The sequence below is a fragment of the Ischnura elegans genome, chromosome 3, assembly GCF_921293095.1.
Source record: "Ischnura elegans chromosome 3, ioIscEleg1.1, whole genome shotgun sequence".
Lineage (NCBI taxonomy): Eukaryota > Metazoa > Arthropoda > Insecta > Odonata > Coenagrionidae > Ischnura > Ischnura elegans.
In genome coordinates, this window is record NC_060248.1 from 19,045,615 (window position 1) to 19,070,513 (window position 24,899).

Genomic DNA, 24,899 nt, shown 5'->3' on the forward strand with positions numbered 1-24,899 from the left:
CTAATGTTTACAACATATTTTTACCTTATCAAACATATCAATACGTCCAATCATAATAAGTAACGAACAACAACTGAAAAGCGAACACCCAAAAATCTATATTATGCTTTAAAATTGTTTAAGTAGACGCGCCTAAATGACGAGAATCTACGTCATCCGTCTGGAACGCTCAGGAAAACAAAATGAAGAGAATTCTCGCCATCCGTACTCAACGTGTTAATCGGTAAAATATTTTAATAATCCAATTAAAATTAAATTAATACAGAACGTATTTGTTGGAAAAATAACATATTTATAATTAAGACTAATAAAATAATAAAAATGTTAATTAGTAAATTTCAAAAAATTTCGGAGAGATTACGTTACCGCAGTTCACATTCCCTGGAGTCCAGCATTAAGAAGCCCATGCGTGGCGTGGACATAATTGTCGGTGAGTTAGAGATCTACACAGAGATATGGGGTACCACATGAGATTACACAATTACAGAGGGGAGAAAACGTGCACTTGGGGGAGAGGTGTCGGAATATAATCTGACCGCAGCCATCGCGCGGGAGAGAAAGATGAATCAGTGACAAACGCGGGAGTTCTCACGCAAGAAATCTCTCATCGCGCTGTAATCGGTTCCCATTTGCATACGCTTATTCGGGCGCAACGCGTAAAGAGGGCTGATATTTCCCCAAATCACGACAGAGAGACACTCCCGGAAGATTGGGAAGGAGATAAAAGAGGGCGAGCGGCTTAGAATACCACTCACAAGTGGTTAGAAAAAAAAGAAACACGCGGTGCGGCGCCAGAGATCGGACACAATGAAAGGGTTGTACGGATGCGAAGAATGTGGGCGGTATGGTGAGGGATGTGGAATGGTGGACACGGGGTGGATAAGGCAGGTGAACGGGGAGGTATAGCAAAAAGGATATAAGGGTGGACACGTAAGAATTCTGTGCCAATGTTATCCTGCTTTTGAACTCAAGCACAGCGATGCTTGGGATACCTTGCGTAAGCCGATTTAAAAAAAACCGAGGCCAACAGCATGCCTACAAAAACAATTAAGAAAAGGAGAAATATTTGAGTACTCTTTTTTAGCTGGCGACATCCTAAACGACGAGCTTTCATAAAAATATCTTGAGAGAGGAATTATGACCAAGTTAAGGACCTAGAATACTTTATCACCGTTAACTTAACGATCCATTTTGAAATGAAAAATAAACAACCTTGGTAATTTTTCACACGAAATTTTTAACGACCCATTGTTTGCGTTCCTGTACATACACTGATTTCATTAAAACAGTTACCAAGAAAACGATTTGACATATTTTCATGAACAGCTAGCGAAAATAGACAGCGAATTAAGTTAAAACTAATGAAAGGGATTGGTCAAATAGATTCAAGTGAAAAAATAGCTACAAATACATAGTACAATACAGAGGACCGCGAGTTAGTCATTACAGGCACATACTTTGTTCATTAGATGTGTTATTTTCAAACTACGCTTGCATACATTAATTAAATGTCTTGTAATTCACGAATTGTCCGATGAGACATCGAATTTCAACCCGTTTCACCAAAAGAGCAACTGCAAATACGAAGTTTTCACAAAACGGAAAAGAAAGGAAAAGAATAATTATAGTAATCGACAAGAAGCCAAATTTATATCACGCAACTCGATATAAACCCCAGAAAAATAAAAGCACCCCACATCGTAGCATTGGTAATGGAAACAGAGTTCCCAACCAAACTAGATTATAAAATACACGTTTTTTCCAGGTTCTCACGGTGTACATGTCGTGAAATTCACGGTTTGCAGTTATGCCATTTTGGGCAGAAACATTGATCACGTAACAATAATCGGCCGCACGATAACTAAAAATTTAACAAACGTGACAGATGCCTTGAATGCAAACGCAGCTGTAATGGCCCGAAATTCGGGGGCCATTTGCAAATTATTTCGCGGAGGACAGGGCTGTTTGCGAGGCAGAGGACGATGCACAAACAGCCCTGTTTTTCATAAAATGGGAGATCCGGGAGGAGGAGAAGGAAAGGCAATGACCGAAAGACTGGCAAATAAGAATAAACACCATTAATGGAACGCTCACGGGTCTAACTTTTCGAAGGGGGGGGTCTAGTTTAAAAGATATGTTTTCGCGGAATACCCCCCACCTGGGCTTTTTGAACGTCTCTACGTCATTCGAGAGACACTATATAAAGGTAAACCGGGAGATACTTGAGGTCTTCTACTTCGAGTCTTCGACTACTTCGGGGTGAAGTTCTGATCGCGAAAGGCGTGATTGTGCACGCCTTGATTATTGTAAACTCTTGTCTCGCGCCTGCTTGGCTCATCGATACCCGCTTCCCGGGCTCTTTTGCTTTCGTTTTCACTCTCTTCATACCTTGCTTTAAGGCCCTCTCTTGTGGGCCATTTTCGCCATCAGCTTCCGTTACTTGCGAAATTTAGACCTCATAATCCCTTCCCCCTCCGGGAACTTGGGAAATTCCTCGCGCCCTACCCATCGCTAGACCAGTATTTGCCAGTCTATCGCCTATCGCCACAGCGTGCTGCCGCCTTCTCCTGCCTCCAGCCTCCCAGGGTGATTCGTGCCGTCGCCGGAAATAAAGGTAGAGTTCCTTTTTCTTTTATTAAAATGCAATCCATGTACTATCATTGATACCCGACGCCAAGGGCAAGAGCCCACGTTAAAATAGTTCGGATTCGAGTCCCGGCTTATCCGGGGCCGGGTCGCGACACAGCAATGAAAGAGCTATCTCTCATGACGTCACATATCGTTAGCAAAATTCAGGGCCGGCTAAAGGTTGTGAGTGGGAAAAAGGAGGGAGCAGGGTGGCAGGGATGTGTCTGATTTTTCGTCAGGATTAATGAACACTTTACCTTTTACCGGTCTTCCAATCACAGGCTTAAGGTAAACGTGTCGTCAGGGCACACGAACCAATAATTGCGCTTCGAATATGCGTGTGTAGATAAATGCGAGAACAGAGTCTACGCGTGAACGACCTTAAAATATGATCGACATATCAATTTTTCTTTTGATCCGTCACTCATAGTTATTCTACGGTGCGGAAACGTGGACACTGAGGAAAGAAGACGAGAGAAGATTGGAGGCATTCGAGATGTGGGTATGTAGAAGAAGGAGAGGGTGTATGTAGGAGAGGGTGAAATGGACGGAGAGGAAAAGGAATGACGAAGTGCTGGATATGGTTGGCGAGGAGAGGCAGCTTTTAGATGAGATACGGAGGAGACAGAAGGTATGGATGGAGTTAGTGCTTAGCGGGAGGGAATGATGAAAATGGTGTTATAGGGTAGAATGTTAGGGATACGAGGGAGGGGAAGGAAAAGAATAGGATTTTTATATAGATTGAAAGAGAGTAGGCCTTACAGTGAATTAAAGAAGGTAGTGCTGGAACGAAAGGGAGGCTCCCAGCTCACTTCTTGAATACTCCATGAAAACCTACCTTAATCGGTAGAACACTATAATAATAATAATCATAGTTATACCGTCAAGTTTGAGAGATTTTTAAGTTTTATGTCGAAATTCACGGCTTATTCACGGTTTTAAGGTTTTCTCGGTTGAGTGGGAGCCCTTGGATAAGTACACATATCATTGTGAGTGCGAAACGAATCGGAAATAATATTCCGACACAAAAAATACACGCCAAAATCAACGTGCCAAAAGAAACTACTACATCAATCATCTAATTGCAATATCTATCTGCAATAAGTACAATTATTTTCTTACCAGTGCATTTCTGAAATTCAGAAAAGCCGACTGTTTATCTTTCCCTTTCTAAGGGCCCGATAATAATCAGGGGACTGCAGACACTCTCACTTACGAGAAAGGGTACTGTGGGAGCCGAAGCGGGATAAAGACGGATAAAACAAAGGCCAAAAAAAAAAGTTTATTAAAAAATAGCGCACACTTTGGCGAAAATTTCCTTGAAGAAAAAAGATCTAACATAACGTACTTGGGATAATAAGTCCGTATGCTCCTCTAAGTCACTTCCTAGCTTTATTTCTTTTGCTTTACACTGCATTCTTGAAATATGTCACTCGAAGAATAAGAGATATATACATATATACATTATTCGCATAAATATTTTTTGTATTTCTGCAATTTTAGTAAGGGCCACGGAAGAAAACTCATCAGAGTCTTAGCATCTAAAATTTTCCAAACCTGATAATTTGGGAATATTCTACTGTTCACTTTGAAAAGCCTCGAAGAGGGAAAAATCTGGCGATCCCTTGTCATTACTGCAAGAAACAACTGAACATGCCAAAATTATTACAGTCCTTGAATGCAAAAAGCCTTAAAATTATCTCCGTCAGGGCATTAAAAGAAAAAGCGGCCATGGCGAGACGGCGTCTCCTTGCGGCGTCGCGAGCGAGTATTTCGAGAGCATTCCGGAGGCGCCCCTGCGCACCTCCACTCGTCACCATGGAAACATTTACGCCGGCAATAACGAGAAGAGGAGGACATTCCGAGGGGCGGATGTTTAGTTGGGGGGGCGAGGGGAGGGGCGGAGGGTGCGACGAGCCCTTAAAAAAACCCCAACCACCGCTTCACCGACATAAAACCTGGATTTGGATACTAGAACTTAAGCTGAGCAAATGTACATTTATTAAGTAGGTCGTCCAACAATCCCATTTTATGCATACGTCGCGGATAGCTTCAACATAAGTACGTCAGATGAAGTGAAGAAGAAAAGAAAGAAAAGAAGAAATCTGGGAGTTACGATAGCCTTGAACCTATCTAAGGGAACACATACAATAAATATCTATGAAAAAGCCCAGACGAAACTAAGTATAAGGATTTGTCAAGCGTGTGGTGGGAAGATTTTCGGATGAAAAAGTATTAGAGAGGTGATACTTCTCACTCGTCAGGCCACACTTCGAATATGCATAGAGCATTTGGGATCCGGCGCAGAAAGTCTTAATCCCTGAACATATAATAAAATATGAGGGAAAGCTGCGCGATTCGTAAAAAAAAACTTATTCGTCAAACGTAATTAAGTCATAATTGCAATTTCTTAAATATTTGCCATGAATTTCAAGAGTGCGGGAAATAAAATTCAAATAATTCTTTAACATTCTTTATCGCGCATTATCACTTCAATGAATCATGAGACATTAAAGTTTAAGCTTTGGAAAGAATAGAAATTTAGAAGCTGAGACCTTACAGGAATACACCATCGAATTCCATTAAAACGCCAATCAAATCCTATCCAATGAAACTATAAAATATTGAAAACCAAATAATACGCTAAACATTAATAAAATATGCATTTTGATTTTTAAAATTTCTTTGGGAAATTATTACCGGGCCCACAGTTCACCAGTGTCCGAAATAAGAGGTCTCTCGATTATAACAGCGTGTCTCAACTATCCAATGAAACTATTCTTTCCTTCTCACTTCTCATTACATTGAAAACGTCAAATAAAATATATAACCTTCTACAATACCTTGTGCAGGCAGTGAGGTGAAGATTCAGTTCCAGAATTTCTAGATGTTCCAGAATTCAGTTCCAGACTTCATTGACCTGAAGAAGCCACAGCCATGCCGATAAAACTGTTGTTACAAGGATGGACTCACGTGGAGCATATCCCGTAAACCTCATCGCTTAATCTTCTACAATAACGTTCCCAATTCCCATCCCAATTCTTCCGTGACCTTCCTTCTTCACCCCCTCCTCTCCGTCCATTACCATTACTAACTGTCGCTCACTATTCCCCATTCCAGTAAAGGATAGAGATCACCCCTAGCTATTCACACGGGCGTGTTAACCCTCTCTAACCCACTGCTTCTGAGAGATATGACAATGCGAGGATTCTCATCCTAAAAAAGTGAAAATTTTCTACTCATTCATAATTAGTGTGGCACCTACATATTTCGCCATTAAACTTTACAGCCCAAAATAACACGTAATTTAAATATTTCTTAAAAATATCTTAACAGGTATATATTTTTGATGTTACTCAGAAGCAACATTGGGTTATAAAGGGTTAATATCACATATCATGCGTAGGAGGGTAAGTCCCTTCCCCAGGGTTATATCGAAATGGCGACAACATATTTTTTGATGTTGTCCAACCACTTCCTCGTCATCTGAACCCGGGACCTTTCGGTAGTTAGTCTAAAGCCTGAAACACATGATCATTTTTTTTCAGTCCCTTTCAAGCAATAGCTCCAGCCATCGCTCCAATCATCGTACATTATTCGGTCGCCGAAACCATCGCTGGTGCCGTCTTTAACCAATCAGAACGCATGGCCGCTAACAGCGATTGTAACGACATGCTTGGCTTTTAGTTGAATGGCAGATGTAAATACGGAATAAGCGATGGAAAAAGGGACAGTGGGAATGGCCGTCTGATTCAGAAAATGACGGCTCGGGCGATCACTCTATTGTTCCCTCAAAACCTATCGCTGGAGCTTTCATTCTGAGGGACGGCAAAAATGATCGTGTGATTCAGACTTGAGAGCCAAACCCATAGACCACCACGCCCTCCCCACACCTGATGTATAATTTGCCATTTTTATCTCAGAATAGTTTCACATAAGCTCAGCGAAAGTAGGGGTATGGCAGTGTGAAGAGCCACCCCTTCAAAATAATCCCCCGCAGCTCCCTGTCGTCTCAAGGCAGAAAAGAAAAAAACGAAGCGTACACGAAGTAATGGAATGGTTCGGGAATCTCACCCTGCCCGGAAGGAGTGGAGGAGGCATCAGGGCCCTCACTCGCACACCCCTCACCCCACTCCTAGCACTCGAAATCCCCTTCCCATGGTTTATTTTCGCCCCAGAATATCCTTCCACCCCTGCCGTCTCTTATTATCCCCATCTCCACCCCTTTTAACCAAGCCACCCAAAACTCACCCCATCTCGGAATTCGGTCAAATAAATTTGCATAATGTCTTCTCGAGATTTCCAACTGTTTAAATAAATAATGGTTTTCCTTATAATTTCTCGGGTATAATAAAATTTATAGTGCGTAAAATGATTAAACTCGATTTTGAGAATAAGCATTAACAATTTTAAGTTTAGAAACCGTTGACATTGAATTCAAAGGCTGATCATCCAAAAGAAAAAATGTTAAATAGGCTGCGATTCATTTTGCATTACGATACAGCGTCACACTCAGACGTTTTTATTAAGGTAACCATGAGTAACATACTTACCATTTAAGATATGTATTTAATGAGAATAACATTGTTACAATTTTTGAGGCACAATTTTTATGTTCTCATGCATTTTATTGAGGTTTTTTGTAATTAAGTAAAAAATAACATCATTTCTTTCTTAAACCACTCATTTATTTCCTTGAATTCTTCTTGGATTTGCTTTTTCCAAAGGTTTAATTCGTTGTATCACCAACGTTTCAATGGACGACTCGTCCATCTGAATGAATAAGTTTGACTGAAGAAAAAACGCTGACATATAACTATAAACAGTCACACAATCAGGTTACTCCTGATTGGCCGGAAATATCTAGGTAATTCGGATAAAAAGAAGGAGTTCTATCACTTTTAGTTTTATTTAAAATGGTATTCCACGCATTGGTAACTTTATACCCCGAGTCTCGATTAGAAGTATTTTTATAAAGCATGATCCCAATGGCCACCTAAGCAAACCTGTCTCAGAAGTTGTTGGAACGACAGAATAGGGTAGTTTCCTTCATCAAAGAAAACGAAAAGCATTGATTGCGATTCGTTACCCACCATTAGTGTATTTAAAATATACAAATTATTTCGTTTTAGAAATAGCGGTTTAGACGAATGGCATTGGTCCATTTTTATCCTCATTTGAAAAGGGCCAGATTGGCGCCCGTACGATGCCACTCCACGTGACGTCACAGGGACCTAGTTTCTATACGAGAAGATAGGAGTTATACATCGTCTGAGGTTACCAATGCATGCATGAGGCGTAGAGCTCAGGGAAACATGTCTTAATAATCACTTATTAAACTGGCTTAGGTCGGAAAGTTTTCTTCATTTGATAAGGTATTAATAATCCTTATTTAAGACAAGCGCTACCAGCCAGCAGGGCACTCAGCTACCCGCTAGCAGCCTACGTCGTATCAGCGCTAAGCCTCGCCTCAAGGTCACCTCACAGGGCGGCAGCGGGAACCAGAAATAAGTCTCACGGAGAGATTTCCCGGAATTCATACTTACGCGTCGCGTTTTCGCGCGCTTGAAAATATTCACTTTTCATTCAATCGCGAAAAATAGATATCGTCATTTAAAAATGTAACTGCGTGAAATACGTACTCCAGGTGTAATAATCTTTCGATTTAGGCAATAAAAAAATAATAGGAAACCACCCTATTGTTTGGCGTTATCCCATTTTATCTTGTGGTCCTTATTGATGCTATGTTCATCCAAAGCTATGCTTGCTTAAAATAACAATATTCGCCGTTTCTAACTCGGTTCTTTCAGTGCAATGCTCAAATAAATCCGAATAGCCAATTTTTATTCTTCACGCTATTTATAAGTTATTATTTGTTCTTTATCTTTACCTCGTTTAATTCATGTTAAACTAGTTCTTGGAGTGTAGGTGACCTACACTCCAAGAACTATTTAAACATTTATAAGTAATGCTGGGAAAATATTAATTGACCCAGAAAGCTTGTTTGAATTCGCCCCGGTCCAAATTCTGATTACTAAACACTTGATGAAAAACACGCGAATTTGAGCTGCTTTTTTAAATAAAAATTCTGTAAAATGAGCCATTTTCTATTTTCGTCATCAAATAAATAATAATGAAATCATGCAAGAATAATTGCTAGAATATAAAATAAACAAATTCACAGCAGCATAAAACAGAGGAAAGGAGCAAATAAAATCTATGGAATGAAATCGTTTATTGACTGTAGGTATCCAGAAATAACTGTTTTTGAATTAATTGTACTTAAATTAGAAATTCCATGAATTTGCCCAGCATCAGACCATTTTGACTGATTTCTTTGATATACGATTTCACGTAAAAAATCAGTCCATCAAAAAAAAAGCTGAAGAATAACACAGATAGTGAGCATGGAAAACGTCTTCATTTCCACACTTATCATTCTTCGTACCGAAATAAACTCCTCTACTTTCATTTAAGAATCCCAAAGGCCCCTCTTGTATGGGGCCCCACACTCTTCGGAAGCCACGAAGCCTCTGCTGTGATTCCTCGCTGCTCTTAAATACAAATCAGAAGAATATTTTTCACTCTATAAGTCGTAATGACCTGGAGTTGAGCACACTAGTACATGGAAAAAGATAAGAGAGATTGCTGGAATTCAAACAGAGTGGATAGACAAAGGATAATACACATACTACACTTCACAATAAAATTTATCAACACAATGCATTTCTTCTAAAGAGAGATTTGAACGAAAATGCAGTCAGTTCCGAGGATTTATACATTTCCCTCATCAGCGAAACACATGTTACTTATGATGAACACGGGCACAAACGAGGGAAAAGAAAGGGAATTTGCTTTACTGATGAGATGGGTATTGCTGAGACACAACAAAACCAAATTTTAAAAAATCAAATCGTTTAGGAAGAAAAGTGCTTCCGGATGTGGAAGATATTTCCGCAAACAATAAACGCCTTGACAGTGCAGAAAGGAAAGACAATGGCAGCTTCCACAATTATTCAAGGATGCACTTTTCATGAGGCACTTCCATAAGACACTTATTATAGCAATCATTTCCACATATATTTAGTTATTGAAATACGAAAATATTAGCTTGAAGTGCCTAATAATGACACCTTGCACCAAAAAGGGTCGCATCAATAAGTAATTGTGGAATCTGTCATTTACTTTCCTTTGTACATTATCATGTTTCGCTTCACACTATTGAATTTGGCGAACGCCTTACTATCTGCGTGAATATCTTCTGTAAACAATCATGAATTAAATTCCTCGTACGAATGAAAGAGTAACTCATCAATATTTCGGTGGCGGCGGGGTAAAGTTCTCGCCTGCCAAACATGAGGTCGCGGGTTCGAGTCCCGCCTGGGTAAGTCTCCCCTATCCAGGACATGGTTGTTCGTGTACGTTTCATCGTTAAATTTGTCGAATACGCCGATATAAAATGGCCTATGAGAGCTGTATTCGGAGGTTAAAGAATATAATTAAAATTAAATTAAATATTCAAGGCACATCAAGCATCGAGAACACGGGTATGCCATCTATTTCAAAAATTAGCTCCGAACAGACAGGGAGCGAAGACCGTTAAGGAAGCGCGCCAAAGGACGGGATGGCGGGCAGCGTGAGAATGCAAAAAATTGAAACGGCTTGTTCCTCGCAGACGGCTCCAGGCCGCTCTCCATTCATAACGAAAAACGCACGCGGAAAAAAACACACACACTCGCGGTGGGAGCAGGCAGCGAGTTTATTTCGGTCGCTTGCTTCGTCACGAGGGATCATCTCGGCCGGATCTCCTCCACGGCAGATGAAAAGGCCTTTGGAGAACGTGAGCGCAAACGTCCCGTTGAGGAGGAAGAAAGGAAGGCGGGGCGCACTGGAGCACATTGCGATTGAAATCAAGCCAGCACCTGCAGCCCACTTGCATGCGACGGGGCAATTGGCGAAGAAAGGCCCGGTCCAGTGAATGGGATTAGCCGGGCGGGTCATCCACCACATCAAGTGGACGAGTTTATCCGACAGAATGGCTCAATACTAACCCTTACAATCAATGACAAAAGCTGAATGACACCATTCTGCGGGAGGCAATGATGCGATTTAGCGAAAGGGAGATGATTACGGTGCCTCGAGGAAATGACCGATTAAATCGAACGATGAAGTTCTAAAATATAAGAGAGAGAAGATTCCATTAATCACCAGTCAACAATTCGAAGATAGAATAAGGCTCTCTCGGGTGGATAGAATAAGGCTCTCTCGGGTGGACAGCCGGGTGAGACCTTCCTACGTTTTGAGGTCCGACGTGTTCCCCGTCATCATTCCCTGATGAGGAGGAACGTGCCGGACTTCGAAATGTTGGAGAGAATAAAATCTCACCCGGATGGAAACCCGAGTAAACCTTGCTCAGTCTATTCGCCGAGAAAGCATCAGATCTTTCTTCAATCCGAATATAGTCTTGACGCAGCTCTCAACTCTACTCTCCTATCATCACCTCTTCGCATCTTATATAATTCTTCTCTTTTACATCCTTCATAACCTGTCCTATGCGACTACTTCTCCTCCACAACCACTCCCTTTTTCTCACTCGCCATCCAGTTCCCTTCGACGATCGTCTTCATTAGGCCACCATATCTCATGATGTGGTCGATAAAGGGGTTTCGTCCTCTCTTTCGGATTTTTATAAGGCTTCTCCTATCTCCTAGCTTTCTGAGGACTTCCTCATTACTCACCCGACCATCCATTTTGTCTTCAACATCCTTCTTTAGCACCAAATTTAGAATCGATTCACTCTTGATTTCTTAAGATTTCTATGGCGCATTAACAAAGTCATCCATCGGCAGATATCTCCCGAAGTCTTTTGCCAGTGAAAGATACATTTATGCGTTTTCAATTAAGAGTGGAAATGGAAGTCGTAAACGCATCAGCATAAATGAGCCTAGTTTATACAATACAATGGCGTTTCGATTTAACAATTCATCAATAGGTAAAAAGCGTGAACGGCAGTGAAATTTACATTCATTGCCATAGGGAAAATTCCCTGGATCGGGATTCGAACCACGGACCTTTCGGTCACGTTTAAAAACGGTAAATATACCACACGAATAAAAAAAACTGGATATCTCAGTGGTCTGCAAAGTGGTCCGGAAAGCCAAAGGTCCGCGGTTCGATTCCCGGTCCAGTGGATTTATTTCGCACGGCGATAAATATGAAATAACTCCAGTTAGTTTTTCGACAAATTTTCGCGAATGCCGACTAGTTCCCGTACGAGCACATAGCTTTCCAAACAATGGCTTACGAACACAATATAAAGGCAATAGAAGCCCAGCCAGACTATATCTATCGTCTAAACTAAAACACTAACCTACGGAAAATACGGGAAAAAAATTAGGCTTGTAGATGAGGGTTAGCCCCATTATTTTATATAAGAAGCATCAAACTTACTATATTAAATTCAAATTAAAAATAGCTACCTATTCTGGAGGTTAACTTTTAATTAGAACCATTTCATTTTTCAATTAAACTTTCACTGTAGTCAGTTTATTTTTTTGATAACCTTCCTAAGCATGTACCTACATGGCAACCCAAAAGAAAGACAATGAAATGTGGGACGTGGCGTGGGGTGAGTCGATACGACGTAGTCAGGAGGAAACGGGAATGACGGTCCGCGGAAGATGAAGGGCCTTCGCAAACGATCGTCGTTTGCACTGCGATGAGAGACCAATGTGGGTTAATTGAGCGGGGTTAAACAAATGAAAGACGCAATTTGATTTCGAAACGGCGGCGGGCAGAAAGAGACGCGTTATAAATAACGTCGGACGAGCAAACGGATTGACGGAGACACGGAGGCCATATCGCTCGGAAGCGATTGTCACAATGTTCTCCAGCGCAGAAAACAACCGACCACAATAGCTCATCAAAGAGGCCGCATTCGAAAACCAGGAAGAGAGTTGGACTACTTGATGAGATGGAAAATCAGTGGAAAAAATAAGAGGATAGCTTTGTAATTTAAAAAAAACATTCAATTCACAACACTGATAAGCCTGAGAAAACTACAAAAACTGAGAAAACAAAAGAATGAATGAAAACGATAGGTCTTCAACAAAGGTATGTTATCGCATATTTTGAGAATGCATACATACAATGTACGTGAGTTTCTGTTTTGATATTTTGATGAATGATCAGCAAAGTTTATGTTTAATGTATGAAAACGCGTCTTCCAAGACAGAAATAAAAGCATGCCAAAATCGAGCCCGTAGTTTACCCTGACGGATTATATTTTAGGAGACCAAATCGTAAAACCCGTCACTCCGACTGAAACTGAAAAGTGTCCCAAACATGTCGTCATTATCGACCAAACAACGCAGGAGAGCTAAGTCATTTCACAGAAGCTAAACAGAACCCTAACAAGTTTTTTCTTATTTTATTATCGCATCACAGATTGACGACTGGATTGATGATGATCATGACTATACCCAACATGAGGACATTCGCAGCGAAAAGGAAATCTCAGTCAATCTTTTCAGTTAACTAAAAATATAGAAAGGGACAAAATTAACTCAAAATTGGTGTTGCGTGCATGAAACAATACAGAGCGCTAATTGGTCAGAACCTTACTGGGAAGGATTGCCGGCGCCTGGAAGCTCAAAATATGGTGAGATTCCGAAATGTATAAAATTCGGACATGCAACGAAAATCGCATCAGTAAATTAATTCAAAAGAAAACGGCGTTAAAGACACGATAAAGAGGAAGGAGAATATCTTGGATCATGAATGGAATAAAGGGTGTTCCAGGTCTTCTTTTCTTTTCCGCTTGTCTCACGAATCTCAAAGCTCTTTTAATAGGCCTCTTAATTTCTCCCTCGATATTGTAAAAAATCGTAATCTTTCCCTCCGTAATGTCTCGAACTGATGCCCTCCTCTCCCAACTGGAGATTTTCCCTTAACAATGACGTCGCGTACTAAGTGACCTCAGGTTTTTCCACCGAATCATGAAAGGTCATTCCACGTCTAGCGACATTGTCCCGATGTTTTTCCTCCGTGTCCCTTCCCGTAAAACACGAAACTCGTCCCCTTTCCATCGACCTCACCGCCCGCGCCGTTTATCTATGACTCATAGTTCCCTCGACATAGTTCCCTCCCTATCGGCAACCTCTTAACTGCAATTCCGTCAAAATTCTTTCTGTCGATATAACATCATACTTTTCATCATATATACGACCGCCATCAGAAGACTTCCTCTCTAAATTGCTCTTCCTGTTCCCTACCTGACTGATTTGAAAAAAATAACGGATTAGATGATCATTTTAGTGTTATCATTCGTGATATGGTAGTTTATTTGATGAATGTTTTTTTTGTTTCTTTGTCGCACTTTATTACTTAACCCTTTGTTTATAAATCCAGCGCAATAGATCTTTTTGGCTGTTTTTTTATTTGAAGCAAATAAATATACCTGCCGCACTGAATAAAGAGTTAAAGGTGGAGAAAAATGAGGGAATTGGATCAGGGAGTGACTTGATTCAAAAGTACGCGTCAATATTTCATGCTTGTCTACCTTAACGGTAAGACGAATTTTGATGATAGTTCAGGTTGGTAGATACTGACAAACATGATTGTTAATACCCCTGTCTCAGTAAAAGTTATATGAGCAATGTCTATGGGAATTATTCAAATCAAGCGCGATAATGACTCATGTAAATGCAATCTGGGCGCAAATGCTTTCATGGAAACAAGCATACAAATCAATTTAAAAAAGTTGTACGGGTAAAGTCAATTAAAATTATTCAAATCAAGCGCAATGGTAACTCCTGGTAATCAAATCTAGGCACAAATTATTTCTTGGGGCGATGGCCGTCACGATGGCGGATGGGTAAGGTGACTCTCGGGCGGGAATGTAGGGCAAACGAAGCCGCAGAAGACAAAGGAATGCGAGGGACGGAGAAGATCAATCGTCAGGCAATAGAAGGGAGACGCAGCGTAAATAAAGCGAACAAATGAATAAATCGAGGACGTCACGGCGGAAGCTGGGGAGGAAAGTGGAGATGGAATCCGGGAGTGAAGGGGTGCGGGCGAAATAAAGCCACGCATATAAAGCCATTAGCGGCCACTGCCATCTTGGGGCTCGTGCTTACAACTGCATTGTCATTAACATTTCTTGACTCCCTCCCTTCGTTGACGATGGTAGTAATTTCAGCTGATTCAGGCGATAAACGGTGGAAGTTCGACATATTAAAATAATATTGAAATGAAAGGTAAGATGCACTTTTCCACAATTATTTAATACCTGCGACGCGTTTCGGTTCACACAGCCATCATTTGGTACAAGACTTCTGACAAGATATCTCTGATACAAAAACTCTGCCATAGATTATCCCGATCTCGTCTCCAATTTAACCTTACACACTCGCACGCATTCGCTCCTCCATACGTCCATTCCCAGATTGCCACTGACCAAACGTTCGCTCCTCTTCCGCTTCTCTTCCGCCATAAATTCTCTTCCAGACCACATTGACAAACCGCTGTCTATGCTGCTGCTGCGTATGCACTGAAATACGATTCACATAACTCTCACACAGAAGCAGTTTCGAACTTTGACATTGAATACATTCCTTTCCTTTTTTCTCATTTTCATACTTTTTCCAACTAAAATCTTTGAAGATAATTTAGATTACCCCTTCCCTAAATCAGCGAGAAATTATAAAGGCGGAGTGAAGGACTGTCGTTAGATATCACGTTAATGGGTGTGCGAGTTTCAACCGTTATATAAGCACCACAAACAGGTGGATGGTCTTTCTCTAGCTTTTTCAGTAAGTGAGATCCTCCATTAGTTGGTAGCGTAGTGCGTGCAGGAAGCGAGAAGGCGCCTAGTGTGGGGTGCATAGGGGGCGCCAGACGGTACGGAAACAGTTTCACCACGGCGACGATAAAACCGAGGGAATATGCAAGCAAGCAAAGCGAGTAGTGGGCGCAAAAGGGGGTCAAGTCGCTGCACCCACACACCCATCTACTCTACGCCCCACTACAAATCCCTTGCTCCGCATTCTTCCGGACCCCTGCACTGCGACCCAGCACAAGGAAAGCTACTCGCGGCTAAGGCACGTCGTTTCACTGCCTGAATATCGCATAATATTCGGTGATCGATGTGACACATTTATAAAAAACGCACTTAGCAAATTTGCAGAATTGCACAGCAAAATAGAGCTTTGAGAGAAATATCGCCTATGGCCACGAACGGAGTTCACGCCGCTTAGGGACAGCTAGAGGCTAAGTTTGTAAGTAATATTCACCTGGTTAGGACGTATTTACGTAGGGAAAATAGCCACATTTTGACTCCCCTCCCCCTCAATGGCACCAGTACACTTCATCCAGACACAACCATCCATCCCGATATTCGCGTAGATTATTATTTTTTTTTATAAATTTTTAAGCAGGTTAATAAAACTTCATTGCCATGGGATACCTGTCATTTTAAGCTATTTATAATATGTTATAAGAAAGTAAAAGAAAAACTGCGTACCCTTGATGCTACGAAACTCTGTCATTCATAACAAACTAAAAACTTGAGGCATCTTCGCTTACGTAGACATACCCGCAACACCTCCTCCCAAACATGTTACTTCGTATAGACAGCCTTATACTTATTCATCACCCTCTCTTTATCGCCTATGTGAATTATGGACAAAACAATATGAGGTTTCCTCAAACGCACTTTTCAAGAAATTATGTCCAAATAAGGGTCGAATTTACCCAGTCTCCTGATCACCTTTCCTCCGAAAAATAAATCATTACTCTGAAAAACTAAAATACAATTCATATCACTCACATGCTGAAGAATTTTCGTATTTTGACATTGATAATAAACACTTTTTCCACACAAATCTTTGAGGAAACGTTTGGAAAATTGAGCTGACCACTCCCTTCCTGTGAGCGATAAATATGAGGTCCGGAGTCTAGGAATATTCTTGGATACATTCGTAGACATATTCATTGTTAATTTAGTCAACCAAAATTTTGGGTCACAATTTATTTGGGATGTCGTTATAATTAAGGAGGTAAACCCTCTTAGGCTTATAAAAACATCCGTCAAATAGCCCGCTTGCACATATCTGAAGGGAAAAAGTTCCAAAACATATGGGTAGACAAAATCGCTCTTCATTTGTAATCAAATGCACTTTTCTTGATGTTAGACAAATATACGTGGTTTTCGCCCGGCAGTTGAATTTTCGAGGAAAAAGATAATTGTAGGATTAACAACGTAGATAAAATATCTTTCCTTCACCAATGTAACTACGAAAACAAAACAACAAAATATCTCTCGTGATAGTAATGTTCAAAGGCTATTAAAGAAACCACAGCAACGATGTCTGTGTATTCATTAGGGGATAACAATTTCGTTGCTAGGATTTGATGCAGCGAGTTCTTTAACGGATATTTTCAACTAATTTTACAAGGTTTTACGCTGAAACAACGTAGGCAATAGCGATTGGTGTAAGTTCACCATCTGCCAAACTCCTTTCGAATTCTCCATGTCGCAATTCGTATTTATTTGATAAAATAACTGCTACGAGTCAATGACAATAATATTTTTTTCGCTCATGAAAAATATCGCAAATATTTGAAGAAAACTATGAAACAACTAATGGAGAGAACTGCTGAAAATTAGGAGACTTGAGACACGATACAAATAGTTCCTCCTCCACGTTGAAGGCTTCCTGCACGCACTCTTAAGACCATGAGAGGAATATACCCGAGTTATCTTCGTTGCTTCGCGACGAGAGAGGAGGAAGGAAGGAACCCCCCTCTGAGATGCGAGGGTGTCGACGAAGAGGAGACGGAGAGAGGCAAAAGAAAGTAAACACCGGAGAGAGGACGCGGGAAGCACTTGCGCTCCTCTCGCGGACCTCTGGCGGGGAGAAGAGGAAGCAAGAGAAGGGTGAAAGGAGAGGACGGAAACGCGCACCACTCGAGTGGTGGGAGGCACTCAAATCCCGCCCGCCTCGAAACTCATTAATGGAGGAGTGGAGAAAATAACACGTACCGTAAAGGTTTTTGTTTTTTTCCTTGTATATAAAAAAGGAAAAAAAGAACTCCCAAGATAAGGAGGGATGCGAAAAAAAAGAATTCTTTTTCCGCGATGTTTTCATGAAAAAAATAAACTGACGCACGAGGAGGAAGTGCATGACATCGAGGAAGGGAGCGAGACGCTTTAATAACGTACATCGTTCCGCGGTCTCCAAACATGACGGGATAAGAAAATCACGGAAGGGATGAAATATCATGGAAGAAAAACCTTTCACTCTTACTCTCTAAGCACTTAATTACAGACACACCAATAATTACTGATTTGTTGCTTGTTTTACACAGCAAACAGCGAAGCTTCCAAACAGAGGCAAGATACGGCAAAAAAATAAGGATTGAGAACTGTAAAGAGTAAAAAAATAACCTGCAGACGCACACTATATTGAAGATCATCTCTGAGATGAGCATAATGACAACGGATAATATAATAGAACAGCCACTCGTCCACAGTGGAGCATAGCATGAGCAGTTTGAAGACTTATCTTGGTAGTCTCTCAAGGTTTTAATGATAACGAAACAGCTGACAGCTGTACTTCCCAAAGGAGATAATGGCGAGATAATTTTCTGGATAAAGCTCTGGGACAGTGTATGCTCAAGCTAACCATCAGTTAACTGCTAACATCAAGATCACCGTTTCAATGCAAACTAAATTGAATGGAGTTTGATCGGCTACATTTCGAGCATATTTAATGATCATTTTCGTTATACAACTCAAAAACTCGTCGAGGGTAGTGGAGAATATGAACTTTTTTCCGTAAAATCTATTTTGGGACGGGTTTTTCGTAACGTTGCACTTAAAAGCCCACTTTAAAAATGACAGAAATACGCAAGTTTGCTAATTATTTCAATCGAAAACGTAACTAAGAATGTTAAATCCATAAATGAGCTAACTGAAACAAAAATTTCAAGGCATAACATTATGTAGTGATTCCATGATCAAAAACACGCGCCACCCTTCCAAATAAATTATAAATGCTTAACCCGTCATTTTGACAGGCGTCGGTCTTTTAAGTTAGGCAGATAGTATAGCTCCAATTCCATGTGAAAAAATCAAATCATATTTTAACAGAAAACGTCCCGTAAAAAATTAATAAAAGTCGGAAAAATTAAGATGTCAGAAAAAATTGTAGGCAATGTGATTAAGTAAGTAGATTATTACCCGTCAAATTAAGGGTCTGGTCTTGCTAGTGTTAAAAATTAAAACATATGTTCCACAGGTGTTAGTTACTCTTCGGCATAGACGCAGTGGAGGTCTAGTGTTCGAATTAATACCACCGGCGAAGAGTACAAGAAAACATCTGGCAGGCATTAAGAGGGCCGTCGAGAGGTGCACGTATGTTCGCGAGGGAGACGAAGGGATCAGGCGGCGGCGGTGGGGCGTTGCAACACTCGCGGCATCGCCCCTCGGGCCCCGCTGAATCACGCCTTCGAAATACACGGCCACGGAGGAGGATGATGAGATGAGGACTATAATTAGACGGTGATTTGTACGCGTGCTTCAACAGCCAGTTCAAAGACATCTGTCAACATCCATAAGTCGGGTAATCCCTTAATGAACATAAAATGATACACGGAAAGATATTTACACCTTAAAACTCAATTCAATGGCGACGGACTACATCCGATTCATCAAATATTTCAATAAATGAACGATAGTTATTAAAAAGGAGAAATTAATGATGGGGATAAATTATTATACCTATGTTTCTCACGAATAAAAATACTTATTAGGCGTAAAAGTATAAGGAGATAGCCTGGGTGTCCGCGCCGACCCCAAAAAATGAGAAAAATGAAGAAAAAATAAATATCGAAGAGTTAATTACTCTAATTAACCATTCGTGAGTTCGCGTCCACGGAATGGGGTAATAATCCGTCATAAATACTATTATTCGTTTATGGGGATCGGGTCGGTGTAGTAGCTAGAGTGTTGGCTTCCCTACCTGTAGACTGGAGTTGGAGTCCCGGCAGTGGCGGAGATTTTTCGAAAGGCCCGATTCCTACTGGAGTGCATTGAGGGACACTTAAAGTACAACACTCCGTCCGTCGGATGGGACGTTAAATCGCCGTCCTCTAGGCGCCTTTCATTCAGAACAGGCTAATGCCGACGCCAGGTTAATCTACATCCTTTCTTTCATACCCTTACCTCATGGCGAAAATGACCTCAGCTTTCATTCGCCTCCTCCAAGTATCATAACTAAATTATTTTTTATATATAAACATTAAATACGAAGAAGTGTCGTTATTGACATCAGTTAGCCTCAGGGTCAAACCAATTTTTAGAGCTACTGGTGGTAGTCCCATCAAAGGTGAATATATGGGTGGAGGCGCGGGCCGCACCCGAAATGAGGTTCTGCATGTACACCACTAGGAGATCCAATATTTCTTTACGATAACACGCACAGACTTTTCTAGCAAAGCAGCTCTCTCGAGAAATATGAGGGTGGAAAATGGTTTTTAACGTAAGATCCTTCCATTCAAAAATTACTTCAAATTCTCATACGACGGCAAAAAAAATTATTTACACGAAAACAACTATATTTTTCCTTCCAAAAAAATATGTTACGCTATTGTGAGACTGTTGAAAAGGCTGGGGTTGAAAAGGCTGAAATGAAATTTAATTTCGAATAATATACTGTTATTTTGCGCAAAATTTGGTCGTAATTTTTATGGAAAAGTTTTAAATAGTGTAAGAATATTAATGGATTCCTGTAGATGGAGTCGAGATATCAGAGCTTAAACCGAGAGGCTCGTTGGACCCTGAAATATTCAACCAGGCGCCGCTATTACTAGGTTTTCTGCGGGCGCTTCCCATGAGAAAAGTAATATTCTTCGCGCCACGCGGAAGCTCGCGAGTGATCCATCTTTCCCGGGGGGAACTCATTCCGACTTCCGCGTCCTCGGCGCCGCACATCCCATCGCAGACCACGAATGTCACAGCCGACTTTCGGCGCCATCCGGAACGACACCAAGCACGCGATTCGTCACTCATATCACATGAGAGGTTTTAATTTAAAAGGAAAAAAACACAATAAAACGTCTATCCACAGCCAAGAATGCATGAAATAATGTAAGGCGAATCCATCCTCATGGTTAAATCTCTTGAGAGGGACAAAAAAGTTCATCGAAAAGAAAGGTGTCCTATCAGCATACATTTCGTGGCGAAGGGAGCTTCAGCTTATAAATTTATGGGAGGAGAAATATATATATAAAAAATGAAATTAATCCTATTTCAAGATTCATGAATAGTAATATTGCACACGATAAGGCTAAAAAATTGTAACTGCTGGAATTATATATAAGGAAATTTTATTTTTAACGATATACTGTTATTTTGCGCAAAATTTGGTCGTAATTTTTATGGAAAAGTTTTAAATAAAGTAAAAAGAAAACTAATTAAAATGTATGCATCAAAATTATACATAGTCCTAAAAGTAAACCCGATGTGTTCCATTCTGTATTATTTCTATACCTCAAAATGGTTGCCTTCAAATGTTCTCAAAGACGAATAAACGAACTGCTGGTGAGATAGATGGACGGAAGGAAGGCTCTGACTGACGACGGTGATGGAGAAAGGATGGATAACATCGCTCCCCGATTCAAGCACACATTGAAATGAAAATTGCATTTCGCCATCATAAGAGCACATTCACTGATTTTTAAGGCCCCCTGGGTAGACATGAGATTGATGAATCGAAATGGCCGCTATAAAAGCGACAGATATTGAAAAGATAATACGCCGATATGAATTCATTCGTCCGATTCCGTCTTTCATTTGTTTTCCCAAGAAAAAAATGACCACGAGCCACCACAGAAGGCATAATCTTCGGCGGACATCCGCGCTTCCAACATACTTTGAAAAAACCCCACCCTGAATACAGCTCTCGCCATCTATCCGAAAGGCGGTAGGGAGGGTATAGGAAACAATAAGGGAATGGGCAGTCATCGAGACAGAAAAAGAACAGAGCAGCGCCGATCTCCGCACAACGATGCTTTTCACTGTTTCAAACGAAATGATAGCGAATCCCAGAGGGAAAGTGCAATTACAGTAGGTATCCAATTCAATGGCATCCAATGGATACATTAGCATTGCCTATTCAAGCATAAGCCAATCTGGCTAGGAAGATCAAAAAAGTTCTTCGTTTCGCTGTTTTAATACCGCAACGAATAGAAACGCTTTGTTCGGAGAGATGTGACAAGACGACAAGGCAACAATAAATATCCATATTTTTCATTAAATAGCGTTTATTTTTGTGCCAGAGCAAGCATTGTATACTAAAACATCTTCCCAAATAAGAGTCTCTCGAATAAGTTCAACATATTCAGGCTTCAATTGGTGGAAGTTAGACATATTTAAATAAATAAAAGATCGTAACACTTTTCCACAAGAATTTTTTAATGCGTACAAAGCGTTTCGGCTCACTGAGCCATCATCTGGTACAAGATCAGAGTGGCGGCTCAGTGAGCCGAAACTCGTTGTACGCATTAAAAAAATCTTGTGGAAAAGTGCTACGATCTTTTATTTATTTAAGAGTCTCTCGTTTAACAAAACATATCCACAGCTATAAAACTACTCGAAACCAAATTAAAGAATTTGAGCATATTAAGCGTTGTGGAAGGACAGCAAAAGGAAAAAACCGCAGACTATAAGGCCCTTAATAATCGTACATTGTAACCCGGAATATACTATTTTGAACAAATTAGGTATAGAGACAGACCTCTAAAAATGACTGTTAAAATCGATTATCGATTTCGTCCGCGTAGCACTAAAGCGGTGAATCGTTCCCGCTATGACTACCGGGCAGACCATCGCAGACGGGCGATTTTCTTTGTCCCCTGGTCGTGTTTTGCACTCGGGCTATGCTTCTCTCGGCCGACAAAAGACAGCGGCGATCGATGAAGAATATGGACTGGCCTGCTTCGGAAGGAAGCAAGGTGGGGGTGGGCGGAATCGGGGGGAAACGGGGGGAGTCCATCGTGTGAGGTAATCCATGAGGGGGAGGGGCGTGACTCATTACATTTGTAAGCAGGTATTCAGGTCACCTCGCAGACTACAAGGCGCCAGGGGGTACAAACATTGGATGACTCCACTCACATGACAGAAATACTCGTGGATCCAGAATTATGCAAATGGGAAAACCATGTTGCAAATGAAAAGTTAGCACAAGGCAAACCGACCCTTAAAAAAGTTATATGCTTAGCAGGAATCATCACCCCCGCTCGATTGGATTTTTTCCTTCAAATATTGGTAGCTTAAAACATAAGTTAAAACGATAATGTTTCTGGAGCATATGAAGTAGACCCTTTTCCTGTATCTCACACACGAATATTTTACCTCAGTAATTTCTCCAAGAAAAAAATATGTTTCAGATGCAAATAACAGTCGAAAATCTTTTACTCAAGACACGTTGATAATTTCAAGATATAAGCGTGAGTTTTGAAAATTCGTTGCGTCGCAGGAGGAGACGAAATACGACCTATCAAGCGGTAGTGAGGTTTCCTCTTAACCAAACTCATCAATCACCAGGCATTTATCCACTCCAGTAACAAAAGCCGTAATAGTCAAATAACACTTTTATGAATTTACTGCCTTAAAATGTCTAATATATACACTTGTTACAAAAACAAAAATTTTGTAATAAAATGTAAATAATCACTTATAATGAATAAAACACAAAGAGTAATATTTCACTTATTAAAAAAAGTTACGGAAAGTGCGTTCCGGCACTGCTGATTTTGCCATGAAGTCACTGAGTAGCTCACGATAGAAGATATAAAAAAAATTAAATCCGCGTGATTCAAATTATCGTACTAACTTTGATTCACTTCCGTGCAAATGATTTTTTACTTGAAAGTGAAATATACCGAAAAATATGAATATTGATATCCATTTCACCTCAATTCATACTCAGCCGAGAGTAGTATAAATAATAATAAATTCCAGCTTGGCGTCTTATACCCATGATCTTAAAAGTAAAAATGAAGCAATAAAGTAAGAATGCCAATCTGTTAAATGCTTCAAATCAATGGTCGAGCCAGTTGGTAAACGTCAATACGAGACAACGTGCAAGTGGAGCATGAAATGTTTCTTCATTAATATAAGGAATTTGTTTCACTTTGGGATCCTTCTCATCATTATTGCAAAGAAAGGAGGAATATGGAATTGCTCCAAACAAGAGGGCTGGCAATGGGCCAATTTCTCTGCCTATATTGCAGAAAGTATACTGCCTATCCTACAGGAAGTCGGGTATTACGCTTTTCCGCGATTGAGAGACATAGATTACAGTAATGCCTAAGAGTGTAGGTCGAGGGATGTTCGACTGCAGGGCCCAGCGCATGCGCACTAGGCTACTCGCATCCTCCCCTGAGCATGCATCCGGTGAGAATACAAATACCCTGAACTGAAATGCAGCATTTACATGCATAATTCAGAGGACGGCTTTCGTCAAAACTTCACCCTTCCGGCCTCAAAAAAATTACATTATTTAAATTCTGAGTAGCTTCTGCTGACGAGACGACAGCGGGTTATGCGGTATGAATTCAGGGGTGTCCGCATGAGTTACGGTTAGGGGGGCATGCGAGAAGGAATTCGCGAGGAGTGCGTGCACTTACCATTGTCGAGGCCTTGAGTCGGTGGTGTCCTCCGCCGCTGCGTCTCAGCGTCCCTCCCCGGATGTGGTCCTCGTCCAGCTCGACCTCTGACCCGTCCGCTGCCCAACGCCGCGTCAGCTCCGACAACTCCGACACCGCCTGCACCTGAGAAGAGCATAGAAAAAATATTTATAGGATATAATTCGGTAGCCACGCCACGGCAAAATATCAATGTCCTCTGGTTGCTGTTCCCAGCCTTCAGGCCGTCTACAGCGCGCTTCATGTTATGTCATTTCAGAAAAACGTTTTCTCACAGTGTAATCACAGTGTGGGTTAATTAGGGTCAAAGTATGTGGAGGAAAAATAGGGCATGTGTTGGAGTTTCATGCTTGTCTGAAGGTCTCGGTTCATAAAACCAGAGATCTGTTACAGTTGCATTGTTGGCGGATGCCAGAGATTTCTAAAATTTTGCGAGGTTTGCCTTGATTTCCGATACAGCTGATGTGATGCACATATCTTTTCGCAAATCGCTGTTATACGTAATTCAGTGGAATACTATACAGAAACTTCTTATGAAAGAGGGCTGTCATTTTCGCGAG

At 40.9% G+C, this 24,899-nt stretch overlaps 1 protein-coding gene across 4 annotated transcripts in view; it reads right to left on the reverse strand.

The window, feature by feature from the left end:
* Positions 1-24,899, reverse strand: part of LOC124155500 (unconventional myosin-XVIIIa) — a 730,850-nt gene that overhangs the window by 627,685 nt on the left and 78,266 nt on the right. For all 4 annotated transcript variants that reach the window (XM_046529364.1, XM_046529362.1, XM_046529363.1 and 1 more), the window contains exon 4: positions 24,322-24,465. In XM_046529364.1, coding sequence (XP_046385320.1) covers positions 24,322-24,465 — 144 coding nt within the window. The remainder of the gene's footprint in view (positions 1-24,321; positions 24,466-24,899) is intronic.